Below are 22,500 nucleotides of genomic sequence, written 5' to 3'. Positions count from 1 at the left end.
CAAGTTTTCGGTCCTTCTGTGAAGAAGTATCTTCATGAGCAGAAATTGCCTTTAAAGCGCCTGCTATGCCTTGACAATGCACCTGCTCACCCCCCCCCCCCCCACCCCGGACTTGAAGAAGATATCTTCGATGAATTCAAGTTCATAAAGGTGCTGTATCTTCCACCGAATACCACCTCTATCCTCCAGCCCATGGACCAGCAAGTCATCTCGAATTTCAAGAAGCTCTACACCAAGCACCTATTCAAGCAGTGCTTTAATGTCACGCAAAGCACAAACTTAACTTTGCGTGAATTTTGGAAAAGCCACTTCAACATCGTGCACTGCTTGAAGATCATAGATCAGGCTTGGGTGGGATTAAATCGACGAACCCTCAATTCTGCCTGGAAGAAGCTGTGGCCTGATGCAGTTTCTCCCCGAGATTTCGAAGGTTTTGACCCCGAACCTGATCCCGTGGTGGGTGCAGCGGAAGACGAAGAGCAAATCGTCTCCCTTGGCAAGTCCATGGGTCTGGAGGTCGACACATATGACATCACGGAACTCGTCGCAGAACATCACGACGAACTTACCACAGAGGAGCTCAAGGAACTCCATGCTATGTCTGAGCACATGAGCGATGACGAGGAAGGGGTCGAGGAGGTAGAACATGTGTTAGGTTCGGCGCAAATAAAAGAGGTGTTAGGAAAATATCAAGACGTGGTCGACTTCATCGACAAATACCATCCAAAAAAATTGCAGGTTTGTTGTGTAGTTGCGCAGTTCGATGATGTTTGCCTAACTCATTTTTGAAACATTCTGAAAAGCCGTACCAATCAACTTTCTATCGATAGCTTCTTTAAAAAAACTACAAAGCAAACTCGTGATGATGAGGATGGAAGTGGTTCAAAGAAAACGGCAAAGAGTGAAGAGAAAAAAATTCAATCAATTTTAAATGGAGAGAGTGAAAGTGATAAAATTAATCATCAAAAAAAAAAAGAAAATGTAAAATAAATATAAAATATGAAAATAAAAAAAATAAATAAGCTAAGTTAGGTTAAAGTTCACTTAGTGTAAGTTAGAATAAGTTACGGTAGTGTACGTTTATCGTAGTCAACCTCTCTACCTCCTCGCCGCCCGTCCATCTCCTCTCTGCGTAGCAAGACCAACAACACCTGCGCTGGACTTTCTAAGGTAAAGTGACGCTAAAAACCCTTTTCTTATTTATATTTTTTTGATAATTATTCTTTTTTACATGTCTATTATCTAATTTAGTGTGCATATTGTCATGTGTAATTATGTGTAGTAATTTGTTAAGGAGTTATCATAGGTTTTTGGGCTCAACCACGGATTAATCCTATTTCAATGTATTCTTATGGGAAAATTTGTTTCGACATCCGAACATTTTCTACATCCGATGTCAGCTGTGGAACGGATTAAATTCGTATGTAGAGGTACCACTGAGTGGTACCTCTACATACGAATTTAATCCGTTTCACAGCTGACTTTGGATGTAGAAAATGTTCGGATGTCGAAACGAATTTTCCCATAAGAATACATTGAAATAGGATTAATCCGTGGTTGAGCCCAAAAACCTATATATATATATATATATATATATATATATATATATATATATATATATATATATATATATATATATATATATATATATATATATATATCACTAACACTCGAGATTTCGATAAATGTAACTATCAACCACAATGGCATTTGAAACCGAATTCTATTCAGGGAATAAATATCCACTGGAATTCATTTAAATTAATAGCTTTTGGTTGGGTAGAAAATCTAAACTCTGCTTATTCAGTCAAAACCATTCCTGCGAGGACTCTACCAACTGAGCTTTCAAGAGAGATTTAAGTGTATAACAAGTCACTAAACATATTCCTGTCCAATTCAGAAATATGTTCATAGATTGAAATAAACCGATCTCTACTATTATAGAGGAATTGTGAGTCCGCAACACCTGGTTATTTATGGTGAATTTATATCACTAACACCCGTGATTTCAATCAATGTAAATATCAATCATAATGATATTTAATACTGAATTCTATCAAGGGAATGTATATCCACTGGAATTCATTTATGGTAATATTCAATGTCACTGTCCCTTGCCTTTGCCATTCAAGAGCGGTCTTTAAGCCCTAATTAGCTTCTGGCCAGGCAGAGACTCGAGACCTGCCTCTTCAGTTGAAATCATGCCAACGAAGACTCTACCAACTGAGATATCAAGAGAAATATAAGTGAATGACAAGTTTCTGTATATATTCCTATCGAATTCAGGAATATGTTCATAGACTTGAAATAACCCATGTGCCCAGCCAGATGAAAGATTTAAAAGAAACTATAACTCCTATTTAGAATAGGGAAAAACTTTTTTTTTTTTAATTACCATTGTCCATTTTACTTGATTTCACTGTTTTTTCAATGCATTGGGTAATTCTATCCTGATTTGGTAAGTCCAACCCCTATACAGTAAATTTCTGTACATCATTGTCTTGCGGAAGTCGAGAACTGAATATGTCATACCAAGAATCAGTTATGAGAAAGTTATTCGCAGTTATTTCTGATATCAGTTTCACAGCAAATTCTACATTCATACGCTGATGGTCGCTGACCTTTATATGTTCTCTGTAAGTTTATTTGATGTTTTGAAATAGCTTTTACTTCTCTTTATAGGTTCTCGTATATAAAAAAAAAAGTGGATACAATCACCGTCACTTAATTGAAAGCCATGATCAAGAAAAGTTTTTGTGAGATTCATATGTGGAACATCGACGAAGACAAATAACACGATCAGGAAATGCTAGATTTTCAAACATCGACCTATCCATACTTATGCCTAAAGATTTCCATAACTTAACGTTTGTATCACCTAGGTCGTTAAATATGGACACTACTCGAAAGCCTGCTTACTCTATATCAATGATAATATAAAAAAAGAAGTGACTTTATCATACCTGCATTGAAATTTTAAAATACAATTCGCTTCCATGAGCTGATGGGTCCTCAATAAGGGTATCTGAATCCTTGCCACAAATCCATTCTTTGAAAATGCTACTGTGTTAAATAAGATACAAATACACTCAGAGACACTCATCATCTCTGATTTGGGCTTTAAAATTCTGGTTTTATATCCAATTTAATAACACATAATTTTTTTTGTTTCAAAAGAGGAAAGTTGTGTTGTACTTAACACCAGTTTTCTTTAAAAAAAAAAAACTATAGATGCTAGAAAACAGAGACTGGTGAACCTGAGCTGGGACCAAAGTCGGTAATGAGAAGACAGGAAAACCTACCTATGAGGAACGTGCGTGCCTGATCAGCACCATCTATTGCCACCGTATTCAATTAACTGGCGAAAAAATTCTACAGGGTTCGGTATTTCGGAGGGTTTATATGTTATTAAAACAGTTTTTGAATATATGATCTATTATTATTCATCTATGGATTTCCATATATATGTATCAAATCGTACTGATCATTAGACTCCCTATATTTTTTTTTTCATACTTGTATAGCTTCTTGCTTGTTCATATACTTTCTCATAAGCTGAGGACACTCTTGCTTCACACAAGAGGAGTCAATACAAAATTTAATACGTACATGTAAAATTTATTACAATCATTAATAACCCGACTGCGTTTATGATCTTCAGCATAAGGCTAATTTTAAGAATACACACATCTACAAAATGCAAGGAAAGGTTAGGCTGTGTATATAAAGTATATACAATATTGCTAATATAACTTACAAAATATGTGAAAGACACGCATCCAAAATAGGACTTGTGCATAAGACTAAACTAGGAGGAGAGATTAGTGGTGGGTGGTCAAATATTGTCTTAGGCTTGTTAACAGTCACATTTTTCTATACCATATAGAGATATTGTAAAAAAATGCTTTCATTTTATTTTCATGTAATTTAAATTTTGTTTCTAGAGGTACGAGTTTGTGTTTATACTGTAAAATAAGGGCCTCCGGAATTGGTGTTAGCCTTAATTAAGCTCTGTTTCAAAGTATAATCTCGGACTATTATAAAGTACACATCTGCAAGTATAATCATAAATACATTCAACACACAACCTTACCTTAACTTTGCATCGACACATGCGAGGAAAATGCACCATTAGATGGCAGTTTATGCTTGAGTGGCAATATATTCAACATATGCTTGTTATTTTACATATGGCAATGTCACTGCTACAATTGTTTTGCAGACCCAAGTTAGCATTACTAGATTGTGAGATCCTAATTTCCCTGAGAAGTCAAGAAATATAACATAACCATGAACTTAAATGAAAATAGAAAGCACCTTAGTACGTTTTAATTTTCAATGCTAAATTCTGTTTTATTCATGATGCAGCATATATTTGTATCAAGCCTCATAAAAATCAACTATCTTAGTTTGGAATAAAAAAAAAACGCTGGTAAAATTCTTCCAGCTGGCAACGCTGACTTGAGTAAGCAAGTAGTAGACTACAAGAGCACAATATGGCAGCAATATCTGTTGCCCACGCTCCCTACAAAAGCTGTCAAATGCCCACAGAAATCCAAGCGACATCCCATGCCATCTCTGTACACTCTTTAGCTGGGACGATGTAACGTCATGAATCACCGCACGGTTGGTTTGCACAATAGAAGGCAGTTTTGTTCACTTATGTGATGGCCTCCTTACTCTAAAGACCTTGCTAACCATAACCTGTTTATATTAACTAGAAAACAAATGGTCTACTTATATATAACCTGCCACTGTCCATTTCTCATCCTATTATACGACAAGAAGGGGGTCAATGTGAAATCGCCGAAATCATGTACGAACTTTTTGTCCAAATTCAATGCGTTCAACTGCTCTTCGTGCACGCCTTTTACTCCCATATCTTTTCGTCCGATGAATTTACTCTTCAATGACTTTTGGTCCAATTTGAAACTCGTTCCATTCCAAAAATACTTGTGATATTCCACACATAAAATAAGAAAAAGAAAACCAGAGCCAGTCCTCAGCCTCCAGCCTATAAAAATTAAGGTTCAAGACTATGATGCATTATAGGCAATTCTACTTCTGGAAAAAAAAAATCTAGCCAAATATATATGAAGGTGAGATTTCTCGTATCCTTCAACAATGATATATTAGTTGATTTATAGAAATCTGAAGGCTCGTGGCTAAGGGACATCTTATATACATCATAACAAACCGCCCAAAAGTTTCAAATAAATGTCTTATAAACAGAAGTGAAAATCAAAAGTAAATACAAGTTGATAATTTCATCAGGAGGATACATGTTACTTACTGTGAAAACAAAATATAAGAAAATCATCTAGAAATAATTAAAATGATCTGTTAAAAGTGATGCAGATTATAAGCCACACTTTCAAAGTTCAGTTTTTATCATACTTTTGTTTATGTTTTAATTACATTTATCTCTGTGACACAAATCAAATTTTTTTTTTTTTTTCGAAATATTCATTATCCCAAATATGAACAAGTATGCACCGATAGATGAATAAGATAAGGATGAATTAAAGGACTTCTAAACTGCAACTTCAAAATCTGACATGAGGTCAAGTGGATCTACATTACGTTGCATAATTCTTAATTGGTCGAAAACTGTTTCATATGTCTGGCTCATTCTATTCGGTAGTAATGCTAAAACCGTTGGGAAAATACAGCTTTTAACCTCTACATGAATGCAAAATAGTTCGGACACAATTCTGGACGTTACATTACAAGCACAATGACTACTGTATATGACGTTACATCCTAAAGAGCTCTTTCTGACGAAATACTAGAATGCGTTGGAGATCGCCCATACCCGAATTATATCTTAGAAACTCTTCTCCTAATCCAATTCACCATATTCAAATCCCTGTCTAGTCAGTGAATTAGCAAGAAATGCGGATTGCTTTTGTCAGCACCTCTGAATATCCTTTGTAATTATTTACACAAGGAGGAGCCGAGCGCAAGTATTTTCAGTTAGTTGCGTGAACGTAGTCGCATTTATGCTACGTGAACTTACTGTATCTTATAGACCACTTTATGCATTATATTAGCAACTTTTTTTCGCATTTAATGGAACCATATTTATTGGATGAAGATGCTCACTAGAGATATATGTTTTTTTTTGTGCATTAATTTCTGTTGCCTTGTCAATCAACACTGAAAAAAAAAAAAACCTCCTTCTCTCAAACTTGCAGTATTCTTTTCCTATTTTCGTATTACTTGGATAAAAATCATAGATGTAATTTAGTTTCTTTTGATCTTGGTTGATTGTATGAACCATGCAATTTCTGGATAGGCAAATTCCGAAAATGAAAAACGAAAATTGCCGCATACTATATAAACAGAATCATTTCAAAGAGAAAGAAGTACGGAATGTTAAATAAAGCTAATAGAGTAATAAAACATAGACTATTATTTCATCATGAAAAGCCAATAAGGTATAAACAAGTGTAATTCTTCATAGAGAAGGAAAAAAAAGAAATTAGACCAAAAGTCGTGGATGAAGTGACGTTGGACGATGTGACATCGGATGAAGAGACCATCCACCAGCGAGAGTAGAGAGGTTAATTTGTTTATTTAGTTTGTTTTATGAGCATATATGTATATATATATATATATATATATATATATATATATATATATATATATATATATATATATATATATATATATATATATATATATATATATATATATATATATATATATATATATGTATATACATATATACATATATATATACATATATATATATATATATATATATATATATATACATATATATATATATATATATATATATATATACATATATATGCTTTACTGCCACAAGGATCACGTGACTTAGTATACGCAAAAGCCAGTAGGAAATAAAGCTTTTTATTATTTCCTACTGGCTTTTGCGTATACATATATATATATATATATATATGTATATATATATATATATATATATATATATATATATATATATAAAGAGAGAAAGAGAGAGAGAGATCTGTGTGTTTGTGTTTGTTTGTCTGTGTGTATTTGATTGAGTGTATATTGTCCTTCTATTATTGCAGCAGAAGCAAAATGCCCGTGGACCTGTACTACCACAAGATATCGGCTCCATGCAGATCCGTCATGCTGACTGCTAAGGCAATTGGTCTTACATTAAACCTCAAAGAGCTGGATGTGCTGAAAGGAGAGCAGATGAAACCTGAATTTTTGGCCATCAATCCCCAGCACACTATCCCTACGATGGTCGATGGACATATCAAGTTGTGGGAAAGGTAAATATATGAAGCTTAAAGAAATTATTGCTCTCCATCCTTTGATTAAGCTTTTTGGTTATTTATTTTTTTCTAATTGTACCTTCATTTCATTTACTATTTCTAAATATTAAAAAAAAAATCTTGGTAATATTCCTAACATAATTCAATGTACTATATAAATAACATCCTTTTCATTTTATTTGTATCTCAAATATATTTCATAGCCAGTCCAATGATTACATGAATTTCCTTTTATAAAACCATGTAAGATCAAATTTATAAATTTATAAGAAAACTTTGAGTGGCGAAAACAAATGTCACATACATAGCAAAAAAATATTATGGTTTTTCATACCTCAACATATCACAAAAACCAAGTAATATATAGATTTTGCAAGGAAAATTAACATAAAAGAAATAATGTATGAATATATTCTTAAGAGAGAACGAGAGAGATATTATTATATAATCAATATATTGCGCCAATTGTTGTCACACATTTGAGTACACTGTAACTGTAATATTGTTTACATCTCTATAGTTATTAAGCTATGCCAAAATAATACATGAATAAGGTTTAGGCAGACATTTAAGTACATATTGAAAATGATATTGTTCATCCCTATATACTAAAGGTTATACAAAAGAATTCACATGGAATACAAAATAAAATTTATTTTGATTTCGTAGGTAGGTTTTACCTAGCTTTAGTTAATATTAGAACAAAGTCAACTTAATATAAGGTAATGATTGTTCAGTATCCACCAAAGTGAGGATGGCGCATGAGGATCTCATCGAGCAATGATTCTTTACATATGTCACCTACTGTGAGTCTTTGTGGTAATAGGTAACTAACAAGTGGACATTCCAGGCAATAATGTTCCAGGGTGTTGCCATTGGATGCATCATATAACCTACAGGACGAGAAGTGAAAAACTTTATCTTCCTCAGCCACCTGCCAAAATAGTCACCAACCCAGCCGAAGACACTCATAAACAACGTATTTTTGACTAACCATGAGTCTGATAAGGCAAAACTTGTGTTGGTGAGGAAGGAAGTGGTCATAATGCTGTATTGATACACTGGTGGCTTTCTTGGCATTACTTCAACAATGAGTAGGTGAGCGAGCACCCTGACACAACATTTTTTTGTAGCACAGGAGAAATAGACCGGGAGCATTGGCCTCTGTAGGATGCAGTCAACAAGCAGCCTTTTCGAGATGCATGGTGCTGTTAGCCAGAAGACTCACGTAGGAGGGAATCCACAGGAAATGCACTACCAGTGAGCTCATATTGGTAGTGCCTGCTCATCTAAGTACTTGTGTAACAAGGGGCTGATATGCTGGCTTGTGTGATTAAAGGGGTGGTGGTTACGAAAAACACAGATGATCAAGCCGTGTGATTAAGAAAACGTCATCTAGAAGTCAATGCAGTTCACAATACATGTAGCTTGATGACTTTTGGAGGTGACAGCCTTGTGCAGCACAGGAGAAATAGAATGGGAGCATCTGCCTCTGGAGGATCCAGTCAACAAGCAGCCTTTTCGAGATGGTCAATGGTGCTGTTAGCCAGAAGACTCACGTGAGAGGGAATCCACAGGAAATGCACTACCAGTGAGCTCATATTGGCAGTGCCTGCTCATCTAAGTACTTGTGTAACAAGGGGCTGGTATGCTGGCTTGTGTGATTAAAGGGGTGGTGGTTACGAAATACACCGATGATCAAGCCGTGTGATTAAGAAAACGTCATCTAGAAGTCTATGCAGTTCACAATACATGGAGCTTGATGACTTTTGGAGGCGACAGCCTGCTGCAGCACAGGAGAAATAGAATGGGAGCATCTGCCTCTGGAGGATCCAGTCAACAAGCAGCCTATTCATATTGGCAGTGCCTGCTCATCTAAGTACTTGTGTAACAAGGGGCTGGTATGCTGGCTTGTGTGATGAAAGGGCTTGGGGTGGTGGTTGTGAAACGCAGAGGATCAAGCCTTTGTTACTGGTCTGTGTGATTAAGAAAACGTCCTCTAGAATTCTAGGCAGTTCACAATACGTGGAGCTTGATGACTATTGGAGGCAACAGCCTGTCCAGCCCTCTGGCAGGGATTCCAGAGTGGGAGAGAAAACATCATGTCCAGTTTTGCCATCCTGCTGCAGGGAGCCGTCCATATAGAGGTGATGGGCCATACTGAGGGCCGAGGGCGGTCTGTGAATGATCTCCAATGCTCATTATTGTTGAAATTGAGGCAAATCAGTCTTAGAGACTGGAGTGTAAAACATTGCTGGCACAGAAGTCTGCCAGGGTGCTAGGCCATGATCCCCATTCTCTGCCACGATGTTGAGGCCAAACACCCGAATGCCTGAACAGACTGTACTAACTAGTGTACGTACCCCTTAGCATAGTCATGGACAAGATGCATCTAGATCCAGAAAAGTTCTGATGACCTGTGAGTAGTAAAGAGACAGGTGAGGGTAATACAGGCATTTGATACTGAAGTAGGTGGCATTGGAGTAAATTCTCTCAACAAGTGGAGGGAGACAGAGTTTGTGTTGCCTGTTGTGGAGGTTGGTCAACCTAGACTGAGCCTCATTTCTTGGTTCTGGAATGTTTCCAGAGGTTGTAGAGTTGATCTGGAGAGTTGACATAGTGCATGGTAAAGATAATCTACCACTGAGCGTATGAAAGCAATGTATATGGTTCTGGCGACTGGGATAGATACAGTAATCATGTAGAATAATTAGTAAGCCATTTGAGGTTGCTGTAACTAGGCCAGCTTATCTTAAACCATAGGAATGAATGGTGTAATTCACACCAGCCCTCCCAAATAAATATACTACGAGCATAAAGGTGCAACATTATTCCCCATGGTAAATTCTGGCAGATTCATTGCTGGCCTGGGGGAGAAAATTCTACTTTTTCCTGGGGAGATGATAAGACCACTGGAAGATGCTGATTCATAGAAGGAGGATAGGAAGCGTTGCAAGTGATCCTCAGATGTTGAGTAAATACAGATATCCTTTCCGTAGCAAGTGGTGGTTGTGTTAACAGCATCAGGAAGTAAGAAAAAAAGGCGATGAAGAAGAATTTAAGATAAAAATAGCCCAAGTACTCCCCTTGTTGAGTACTGAGTTCAAGTTTCTTTGCAGTGCTCAATGCCCCCTTAAACAGCAGACTGGAGATTCTCTTTCATAGATGTCCATATATCCATCTCAAAATATTTCCTTTGATTGCAAAATCAAGATGCTGGTCTAAAATAATGTCTCTACTTGCAATGTCATATGCACTTTTCAAATCCATGAGGGCTACAACACTGGTTGAGTAGAGACGAGTGTATAGCTCCATGAGATGATAATGTGTTCCTCGTTGGGGTAGAAAGCCGTATATTCTAGATGAGAGCTTATCTTGTAGCCCTAGCATAAGGCCTGAGAGGGGAATACATTCAAATACTGTGCAGAAACAAGAGGTGAGGGAGATAGGACTGAAATTGTCAGTGCCAGTGTTGGAAATTCGTAATATTGTACTGTTAGTCCATACTAAGGGCACCTATCCCAGGCAGAGGAAAAGGCTGTAGAGTAGGAGATGTTTGCCAGGTATGTTTATGAATGGGCAAAAGATTGCATATGTGATGCCACCATCACCAGGAGCTGACTTCTTACTCCTTGCTATTTCACGTCATAGCTCTTCCTTAGTATTTTTACATTATCCTCTTCATTACTGCTCAGTAAAGCGGAATTGAGACGTAGAGCATGATGGTTTTCTTGCGAATAGAGTCTTGTATATGAGCTGGAGGGTTAATGGTTGGCGACTGTGCTGACCAATCATTAATAAGGTCCTGTACATACTGAGCAGGGCTGTGGTGGAGGACGCTTTGGTGTTTCTTTTTCATAATTCTGTTGATGAGGCCCTGTGCATACGGAGTAGGGCTGTATTGGAGGATACTTGGGTGTTTCTTCTTCACAATCCTGTTGAGGAGGTACCACATGGAACCGATGCTTGTTTGTTGGTTGATGCTGTCTGTTAATTTGTTCCATGAATCTGTTTGTACACAATGTTGTAGAGCAATAAGATTATCTCATGTTAGTTGATACTGGTGCAGAGTCTCAGGACTTGGTTGTCTGATGAAATTAGGGCCGCCATCCATTGCCTTTCACTCTGCCTGAGAAATTGGATAATTCAATGTCTTGGCACCAGCAGGAGGCCTGATATGTGGCTTTCTGATGCATCATGTGTAGAAAGCATCTTTGGTATCCACAAGTAAGGAATAAAGGATCTCAGAACAGTGGAGGTCAAATGTAGGAAGAAGGTTAGTCATATATGAGATATACATAGTCTGATTCTTAAGCGGAATTGTGATGCAAATGCAATTTTATATTTGAGTAGGTGTAGCAGGAAGGAAATAATGGATGCTGAGACCGATGTGATCAGAAAAGAGCGCAGGAACAGTTACAAACTTGACTCAGGAAGGTACGAGTTCACAGGTCAAGATGTGATCCAAAGTACCACCTCGTGTGTGCGTAGATCCAACAGTGTACCAGCGGGTCATTTGATTTTGATGAATGTCTCCTAGAATTAGGTTCCTGTTGCGGTTCATAGTGCCAGCAAAATCTGCCAAATCTGGATGACGAGTATTAAACTCTCCCATGTAAACCGTACCACAGAGGGTTTGGGCTGGAACTTGGCTGTATTTACCCTACCTAGTGTTGCATATAAATTTATATGGGGCCTATGCCAACAGTAATCACATATAGCTGAAATGATGTATCTTCATCCTAGGAATTTGGGAAAAGTCTAAGCTGGATTAAAGGGCATATATAAATGATGATGATGAGAGAGAGAGAGAGAGAGAGAGAGAGAGAGAGAGAGAGAGAGAGAGAGAGATCCTCCCCTTATATTCTAATAATGCCATTGTATTTCAGTCGTGCCATTTGCAGTTACTTGGCCAGTCAGTACGGAAAAGACGATTCTCTTTACCCAGCAAACCCTAAAGCCAGATGTATGGTGGACCAGCGACTTTATTTCGACATGGGAACTCTACAACAACGGTGGTACAACTATTATGTGAGTGGTGTCTAAAGAAGATATTGAATAAAGTTTACACTTTCTTTCAAAATAACATTTATGTCATTGGCTTATTATATAATTCTATATTTACAAAACCATATCTTATATAAGGAAGAAATTAGGTATGACTATTGGAAGGGGGTAGAACTATCTAATGAAAGGCTACGAACAATGAAAGGAGGAAAATGATACCTATAAAATTTCAAACTTGAAGAAAAGTATTTGGGCAAACCTACAGTCCTCAAGGATAGGTATGGAAAAATGTTGCATCGAGATGAAGACATTAAGAGGAAATAGAGAAAACCTACTGGATTCTTGAAATGAGAGAGAGCAACAGCTGGGGGATCAAAAAGGGTGGGTAAGTCAGTGATGGAGATAGGGAATTCATAAGGGAAGTGGGCATTGACTAGATTAGTAAAGCATGGAGTCCATAAGAGTTTAAAATTGAAATGGTAAATATACTAGCTAAAGAAGAGTGGAGGAGAATGGATGTTGGATTTATCAAAAACAGCACAGAAAGAGGAATAATGCATAATGATTGAGAAGAGAGTGTAATGGTATCTATATTTAAGCAGAAAGCTAATAACATGGAATGCGGTAACTACACTTTTCTTAGAAAGTACTAGATGAAATATTCAGAAAGATTGAAAATATTGGAAAACAGCAGTACGGATTCATAAAAGGGAGATAGACTGTGGGTTCTATCTTTATATTATAACAGCTACAAAAAAAAGAAAAAACAGACTAGAGGGGAACAAGATGCTCTTATCTGCTTTTGTAGATCAAGAGAAATCTTATGATAGCATTTTAAAAAAATTGATATTTTAGTGTTAGAGGAAAAGGAAAGTCACGGAAAAGATTGTAATAATTGTAGAGACAATTTAAAGAAATAAAAGCACAGCAGTTTTAAGCCCTTCTCTAATTGTGGTGCTCATCAGAAATAAAGATTTGAGGGAGTCTCTATTTGCAAATGTTTTGGTGATTAGCACTGGAAATGTGTAAGACTTACAGAGAATGGTTTGGAGTGGCAAGAGACTTTGGACAGCTGTGGCTTAAGGGTAAATGTGAATAAAACTGAAACTATAGTAAGCAGTAAGGAAGATAAGGAGAGGATAGCCATACATAGTAGTAGAGGCTCAATTCTAAAACACGTGTAAAAATTCATATATTTTCGATCTACTGTAAGTCAGAAAGCAGGATGTAAGGCAGAAGTTGAGAATAGGATAAAATCTGCCGGGGGAGGGGTGGGTAAAGGGAGTTAACATGATAGGTACGTGATAAGAAAATAAGAAACCCGCTAAAACATACCATGTATATCACAGAAATAAGACCAGTGTTAAAGTAGGGATCAGAAAAGTGGGATCTAAGACAAATTGGAAGCAAAGCTTAAGAAAACAAAAATGAGAATGCTGAGGTGAATTATGGGAATATCAGTTGATTGAAAGATTAGAAAATGATGGACTAAGAAAAATGGTAGGCATAGAAATGATTGCATAGGTAATAAGAGTATAACAACTGATATGGTGTGGCCACGTGCTGAGGATGGATGGTGGGGTGGGATTGAGGAGCACGTGGGAGGAACTTGTTAAGGAGAAGTTTGCGAGGGAGGGGGTGAATTAGATGGCGAGATAAGGTGAAGGATGATAAAGAGAGAACAGGTTTCTTATAAGAATATATAGTGATAAAAGGCATTGGAGAGGGCGTATCAGGTAGCTGACACCATAATTTAAGGAATAACAGTTGGAGAGAATATGGGAGGTTTTCATATAGGCACAGAGATACCATACCAAACATACACACACATGCACACACACAAACATACACACGGATATATATATATATATATATATATATATATATATATATATATATATATATATATATATATATATGTATATATATATATATATATATATATATATATATATATATACATATATATACATATATATATATGTATATATATCTATATATATACTGATATATATATATATATATATATATATATATATATATATATATATATATATATATATATATATATATATATATATATATATATATATATACATAAATAAATATATAATATATATATATATATATATATATATAACGGATTTTGAGCGAAGCGAAAAATCTATTTTTGGGTAAGATGGCCATGTCGTCCTGATGGAAGTTCCTTAAAGGCAGCTTCCTAGGGTATATTACAACTACGGCGATATTCCCAGAGAATTTACCTTAAGGTACCCAGAATTCTAACTCCTGGAGCGAGTATCCCTAAAAAAGACCTTAGGGATATCGTAAATATCAGTGGACGTATTCTTGACACGCCTCATAGCAATCTATACCCCGAATAGAGTTAACACTTCGTAGGGGTCAAATGGCAAGAAAACGAAAACGAGAAAGAAAAGGGGAGAGCCGTTCGTAAGGCCCTCTCTTCTCCCGTTTCGTAAGCGTGCCCTGCGCCGATTCTGGCGCCATCTGCATTCCTTGTAGCGAAACACGAGGTGCTACAGATACTGTATGTAGGGAGGGATCCTACGGCCCTTTCATTGAAAGGGAAGGGCGGGTCCATCAGGACGACATGGCCATCTTACCCAAAAATAGATTTTTCGCTTCGCTCAAAATCCGTTTTTTGGGCTCAAGCCATGTCGTCCTGATGGAAGTATACCAGAGCATTATTGTATCTGTGGATTCTCAAAATGTGCCGTACTCCTCAGAAATATTTCCCCCAGTCGACGCGACCTAGAGACCTAAGATATTACCGTCATACATCTTTTCAACTAATCATAAACCATGATAGAGCTTCCTGCCCCCAACAGGGAAGAGTCTTACTAGACTCTGGGAAAGTCTCGAAGAGTACATATATCTAAGTATGAACCCCAGGCAAGCGAGTATAGTGGTCTCACCCCATACTGGGTAAAGCGAAGTTCGAAAAGAATCACTGTGTCAATATGAAATATCGACCAGTCCTCCGCTCAAAACACGTATTGGACAAAGGTTCATATCCGCTTAGGAGGAAACTCGTAAATCCGCCACCATCCCTTTATGGGATGGAGTCCTCCAGCTAAGGGGAAGCATAAACCAATGCAATATTAGCTTGCATAAGGGAACATTCTATTAGAATTATCCCCGGGTAAATATACATAGAATGAATGCTCACAGGTGAAGGAGACGCAAGGTTCTCAAGAACCAGTTTATTGACAGACAATAAACAAACAGGTTAACCACACTCATATATATATATATATATATCTATATATAAGAGGAGGATAACTAAAACTTTAAGCATAAGTATGATAGTAAACAGCAACTTGTTTGTCTGAAAGAAAAAACATTGGAGCCACTTTTAAGATACCAAAGTATCAAAGTCAAAAGTCTGTTTTACTAATCAGTCACATTAGCGTTAGAAACGCTCGGCACGCATGTTTGCACTTATGCTGGGTTCACCTTTGAAAGTGGAACAGTCAACGTGGGTCACCCAGTACCCTCACATAGTATGTAGTACAACATGTGACTACATACTCACCCTGGAATTAATTGTCCCAATTAAGTTACTGTTCCTCGCAGAGTTAAACAGCAGGGTTAACGACGCAACCCACTGCCACCACAGAACCTCTTAGTTGCTGCACTTGCTTCGCATAGTGACGAAAGAACACTCTGGAAGACTTCCAGCCAGTGTACGAACGAAGATGTCCAAAATCCCTACAACTAAAGAAGTTTAAGGATGAAGCAACTTTCCTCGGATCGTGACCTGTGGGTGAACAGTCAGGATCCGCTCTGCGAATAAGATATGTGATTTTCGCCCTGAGTTATTTCAGTAATAAATTTTGAGCCTGACGTTTCTCCCCTGGCCAGATGGCCATCCTTGAAGTCTGAAGTTCTACGAAGATAGACCTTTAGGCATTCTACTGGACATAGAGATGCATCTTCTTTCAGAGGGCAGATTCTTCAGGGACCCCACCTGATGGTGGGTAACTCGTTCTTGGTGAGAAACGTAGGATCCGGAAATAGGTTCAGTTCACCCATCCAGGGACTGAACACGACCTTCCTCTCTCGAGAGGGGTATGATCTCACTAACCCTGGCCCCGGACGCGAGTGCAAAAAGGAGAATAACTTATGGGTCAAATCCTTTAACGCACACTCCTTATTGTTCAACAGTGAAGCAACATGAAGAACTTTTCTAAAAGACCATGAATTGGGCTTTGGAGGTGCTAAAGGTCTGAGCCTAGCGCAGGCTTTCGGAACTTTTATAAAAGATCTCGTTAGCGAGGTCGACCTGGAAGGCATATAGAATGGGTCTTGTCAAAGCAGGCCTACATGATAAAATCGTGTTAGTTACCGATCCATAACCATGGAGATGGATGAAGAAAGACAAGCAGAAGTCCGTCGTGATCTCCTGCGGAATCTTCGTCTGACAAGGGCTACCCATTCTCTCCAAGATGACTCATATTGCCTTATCTTATAATCCTTTAGGAAGTCCGTGCTGGCTTTCGAAATCCCGAAACACTTTCTCACCTGATTAAGGAAAGAAATCATGAGCTGCTGGGTCCGGGTTTTCTGTGATGAAGCGCAGACAATTGACTTCTGGACTCACTGGGTCAGAACTGGATCTGGTAGCGGACGAAACTCCAATCGTAGTTCCAATGCCAGAGGGAACCCCACACTGTTCGGTCATTTGTGGGCCACTACTGCCGCTACTCCCTTAAATGATCTCAGTTTGTTGAGGACCCTCAACAGAAGGTTGTAAGGAGGAAACAGATAAATCCTGAACCATTTGTTCCAGTCGAGGGACATCGTGTCCACTGCTTCCGCCAAGGGGTCCTCGTACGGGGACACATACAGGGGTAACTTCTTGTTGTCTTTCGTCGCAAAGAGGTCTAGCCGCAGTTCTGGGACTTGACTCAGAATGAAGGAGAATGGTCCTGCGTCTAGGGACCATTCCGACTCTATCGGTGTGAACCTGGATAGAGCGTCCGCTGTCACATTGCGGACTCCTTAAAGGTGAACTACTGACAGGTACCATTTCTTCTTCCCCCAAATCGGAAGATGGCCAACATCACCTGGTTGAGAGGTGGCGACCTTGATCCTTGTCGATTCAAGTATCTCACAACTCCCCCGCTGTCCAGCACCAACCTAATGTGGATCGAGCGATGCGGGGAGACTTTCTTGAAGGAAAGAAGGACTGTCATAGTCTCTCGAAAATGACTGTGAGAGGTCTTGAATAGACTGGACCAAGACCCTTGGGCCTTTTTCTGATGAGAGTGAACTCCCCATCCCTCCTTCGAGGCGTCTGGGTGACTCGTCACCGACGGGGGAGGTGGATGAAGAAGAACCGACTTCCTAAGGAGTCTGGCTTGGGACCAAGGCCTAAGAAGAGTATTTCGACGAAGCGGAACTGGTCTTCTCAGATCTCTTCGCGCATCTGATGCATAACTACTCCAATCTCCGGTTGCATCCTTTAGCTGTGCTCTTAGCACTGGGTCTGTCACCGAAGTAAACTGGAGAGACCCCAGTACACTCTCCAGTTCGCATCTGATATCCATACGGAATCTAGAAGTCTCTTGACAGAACCAGCTATCTCCTTTCTTTTCTCCGCCATGACGGAGAAAACGGTGTGACATTAGGTCCCAGTGGATTCACACCCACCGGAACTTAGAGATGGAGGAAGTTGAGACTTTTCCTGTTGATCTTGAAGCCTAGATAATCTAGGAAATGGATCACATACAGGGAAGCTTGCAAGCATTCTGTCCTGGATGCTGCCCACCCCAGCCAAAAATCCAGGTAGGCTACTACCTGAATTCCCTTTAGGCGTAATTGACTGAGAACTATGTTCGCAAGCATCGTGAAAATCCTTGGGGCTATTTTAAGCCCGAGAGGCATGGCTTTGAAGACGTATAGTCTTCGTTGTAGCCTTAACCTTAGGTAGGAGGGGAATCGACAATAGATTGGAACGTGCCGATAGGCGTCTGACAAAACTATGGAGGCGGTAATTGCCCTCTTGGGCAGTAAGGTCCTTATGTGTTGTATTGTTAGCATCTTGAACCTGTAGTTCGCTATGAACCTGTTAAGTGGCGACAAGTCCAGAATGACTCCGAGATTTTCGAGTCTTTCTTGGGAACACAAAACAGCCTCCCTTGGAATTAGATGGACTTTACCCTTCGGATCACTTTTCCTCTAACAGTTCATGAATGAACTCCTCCAGAACGGGGGTGGAGAATCGGAAAAACGCCGAGGGTATGGGGATGGAGTGCTGTACCAGCTCCAGCCCAGTCCCTTCTTGAGTAGGCTGTGGACCCAGGGATCGAAGGTCCACCGATCCCAAAAGCGTTGGAGACTCCCTTCTACCAATATCATCTCGCTCGGACTGTTGTCCTGAGGTCTTGCCTCTCTGACCTCGACCACCCATGAAACCCCTTCTCCTTGAGGGGCGCCTAGACGAAATTCTGGCTGCTCCTCTAGGCTTGTTCGACAGGCAGTTGACTGACCTTCGAACGATGGGTTGAATGCCGGAGACTGTGTCGACACGAATTGGGGAACCCACTGAAGTGTGGTCGGGGTTTTTGCCACCATCTGGGGCACTGAGGGCATCAGCAAATGCCGTTGCTGCTGATGTCTACTTGACTTAGCTGGCCGAGAAAGTATCCTAATCCTTTTAGTCTTCCTCCAAGGTTGGGGACCCCATCCGGGGAAGAATTTCTCTTGGTAGACAGGCCCCACTCCCGGAGAAGATTTCTTTCGTCCGTGGCGGCCCTATCAACCTTTTTGACCGACTCACTAGGGAAAAGGTCTTTGTCCCAACTGTTGGAGGAGATTAGTTTCCTTGGCTCGTGCCTCATCGTAGCCCGGGCGAACTCGAATTCCCTACAGGTTCTCTTCGCCCTGACGGAGCTGTAGAGATCCTTCGTCACAGTGGCCAGATGAGTCTTGATCACAACCATGAACGTTTCATGGACCTTGGGATCACTTGTCATCGTCTCAACGTGGACTGAAGAGACAAAGAGGCAGCCAGTCTTTCTTTTGTCCAGAGTTCTCTCCGCAAAAGAAAACCAGACAGCTTAGAGAGGATCTCGCCGAACCGGCATCCGACAAAATCCGCCTCCCACATCTGGACTGAGAAGGTAAGATGGACGTCCTTCCAGTCCTTGTTTAGCTTACTAAATCTTCCTTTCTAAAAGCCAGCAACAAGGGTTTACACTCCACCAGGGAGGGGAAAGGCTTGCCAGCCTCGACTGTTTTCAAAACCGCCGCAAACCCTTTCAGCGAAAAAAGGGGGAAGGCTGTGGCAGGAGAGGACACAAAGGAAGGGAGCCTCTTACTCAAATACAGCTACCTTTGAGTTCATGACGCCCCTCTCTTTCATCGAAGAAGAAAGCAAGGCATGAGCCTGTCATGGTCTATCACTACGACCTCCTTAGGCTCTGTCTCTTCCTTTGAAGCTGGTACCTCCTTCCACCGGACCTCGCAGTCCGGATGTGCCCCTGCAGTTACAATGCAGCTGCCTTCCCATTCTTCTCCCTCTGCCTTTGTTGGATCAAGCCCACAATGGAGGGAGGGCCTGCTCTACTGCGAGAGCAGATGATGTTGAGGGAGCAGGTTCAAGGACCTGAACCGGAGCAGCCGACCTCTCTCGGCCTCTTCCGCTACCTTGTCCGGAGCTCGAACTTCATCCTGGCCTTCTGCCAGGAGGTCTTCCTCCAGACGTTCGGACACGTCTGGCATCCTGTCGTCCAACTGGATGCTAAGCAAGGCGACCGTGACTTCAGCATCCACGGGATCTGAATTAAGGGGACCTCCTCTTGAGGTTGGGGAATCACTGTAACAGTTGATGCCCTAGGAAAAGAAAGCCCTCATCTTCTCATTTGGAAGATAAGGTCCAGAGGTAATTTTCTGAAAGCCCCTCACCCAGGTACGAAGCTTCTCCCTAGCTATATCCCTTGAATCCACCGTTGTAGGGGAGACGAAAACGGATTTTGAGCGAAGCGAAAAGAAAAACCTCAATAGATAGGTTAGTGCATATGAAACATACCTGGGGAACCCAATACCGGAGAACATCCGTGGAGACAGCGCATGCCACACGCCTCCTTCAGAACCATGTCCGCAGAAGCCCTACTGCGGACGTTGCAGAAATACATCCGCACTACGGATGGTCCTCCTGTAAAGAGAAGAAATTTCCATGAGTATCAAGTGAACTACGTATCACTGGATATGCACAGTAGCATAACAAAACGGAAAGACACATCCTTGTATTTCCCGCACACCCAATTGTTGTAGCCTTCCAATTCATAAAATCGTATAGTTAATCTATGCCAGATTAACCAATGGAAAATTTCCAAAGGAAGAAGGTGTAGCCCCCCCTAAGGAATGATTTTAAAATACCGGATAGTAGACAAGAAAGAACTCACTTTCTTATCTGTAAGGCCAACAACAACGGGTCGTGCAAGACCACAAAGAATAAGGAAAAGACACATACTTGTGAATCCCCCACAATCACCTGTGGAAGCCCACCAGCCATTAAAATCAAATGGTTAGTCTTTGCTAGAATAACCAAAGATCATATTTCCCGAGGGAAATTAGGTGTAGCTCACACCTAAGGTAAGATTTTACCATTCTGGCTAAAGATGAAAAGAGTTCTCTTTTCATCCCTGTAAGGCAACACCAAGTGACTGCACAAGGCAACACAAGTAAGTTAGAAAAGACAGTGTTGTAACCTACTATATCATGTTCTCCCCTGGTAGAAGACATTAAACAGGGAAGAACTGATACAGTACATGAGGGTGGTGTGCCGGCCGGCTCTTGCCGGTCAGCACCCCCACCCCCTTTTCCAAAGGTAGGTCTCAAGTATGCCACTTAGGATCACCCAGACGGGGGAGAACTCCAGTTCCTATGCCTGAACCGGTCGGTAGTGGTTGCCGGTCCATAGCTACCCGGTTGGCACCCAGCTGCCGGCCATCACTCTTAGTGGCCGGCCAACCGAGTGATGTAGCAGGCCGGCCCGGCAGAGGTGAGTAAACCCTGCCGGCTGGCATCCACTCCAGGTAGCGTCCGGCTGCCGGCCGCCACTCAAAGCGGCCGGCAGGTGAGCAAGGAGACCGGCCAGCAAAGGCATAAGACCACCGCCGACCGACAGCAAGAGAACTAGCGAACATCCCCCTACCGACGGCCGGCCACTAGGCCGGCAGACGGCAAGGACAACACAAGAGAAGACAACAGAATGGGTGCCGGGCTAAGAGGCTATGTACCTCCGCGCCCGACACCCGAAAGAGTGCCGAGAGGAAGGGGAGACACTAAGTCAAGCTTCCTAACCACTGCTTACTGAAACTACAGACGGCAGCGGTTGAGGGACCAAGGAAGGACCGGGCAGCACTCAAAGGATAGGTCCTCTGCCGGTCGGCACTCTCTGCCGGCCGACAGGGGACCACGTCAGCTCCCCATCCCAACCTATGTTAGGTACGGATGTGAGACGACTGACACAAAGGAAACGGAAAATAGAAGGGAAGGACAGAGGGTCCTGTCCAACCTTGCCTTGGTTAAGGATCATTCCAAACTAAGAAAGCTCATCTCAGCCAGAGAGATCCAGGGAGGGAGGCCGGCACTACTGGCTGCCTCCCTAAAACCAAGGCAAGGAAGGAATTGCTATTCCGGAAAGGGAACATATCCCGAACCCGGAACAGCAAGAGGACAAGTCTGAGGGGTCACCGAGCGAAGGGATCATAATTACCGAAACCTTCCAAGGTGAATCAAGGAGGATAAACCTCCTATGCCCGTGTCAGGCAGCAAGGGAGACTCTGCCCCACGCTAGACCAACACGGACTCAGACTAATACACTGCTGTACTGTCCCCCTCTGAACCAATTCAGTTGGAGCAGGAAGGTACAGTACTACTCCAGCATAGTTATATTTGAAAATTAATTCAAACAAACCACTAGAGTTAAGCCTAAGGCTTAAACAGAGGGAAAGGGTTTGCCCCTTCCCCGAAGAGAAGGGAGCAAACGGGGAAAAGATAATATTATCAAGACCTAAGACAACCTAGCCTAGGCACTAAGAGAATCGATTACCTAAATCACCGAAACTCACTCCAATACTATCTTGGAAATTACTCGAAAAGGGCTGTATGTATAACGTTGCCTAACGCTTTAAGCAATATAAAAACACACTTGGAAGACTAAATATCATGCAGGAAGTAC

The 22,500-nt window shown here is 40.7% G+C and overlaps 1 protein-coding gene across 1 annotated transcript in view; it reads left to right on the top strand.

Annotated features, from left to right (window-relative positions):
- The window catches only part of LOC137652302 (glutathione S-transferase 1-like), a 55,964-nt gene that overhangs the window by 6,252 nt on the left and 27,212 nt on the right, over positions 1-22,500 (top strand). Inside the window, exons 2-3 of the mRNA XM_068385614.1 lie at positions 7,068-7,277; positions 12,170-12,311. Coding sequence (XP_068241715.1) covers positions 7,078-7,277; positions 12,170-12,311 — 342 coding nt within the window. The 5' untranslated portion in view covers positions 7,068-7,077. The remainder of the gene's footprint in view (positions 1-7,067; positions 7,278-12,169; positions 12,312-22,500) is intronic.

This window comes from Palaemon carinicauda, chromosome 13 (assembly GCF_036898095.1).
Source record: "Palaemon carinicauda isolate YSFRI2023 chromosome 13, ASM3689809v2, whole genome shotgun sequence".
NCBI classification, from domain to species: domain Eukaryota; kingdom Metazoa; phylum Arthropoda; class Malacostraca; order Decapoda; family Palaemonidae; genus Palaemon; species Palaemon carinicauda.
The sequence above is the reverse complement of the archived record's forward strand: the minus strand, read 5'-3'. Positions and strand labels throughout refer to the sequence as shown.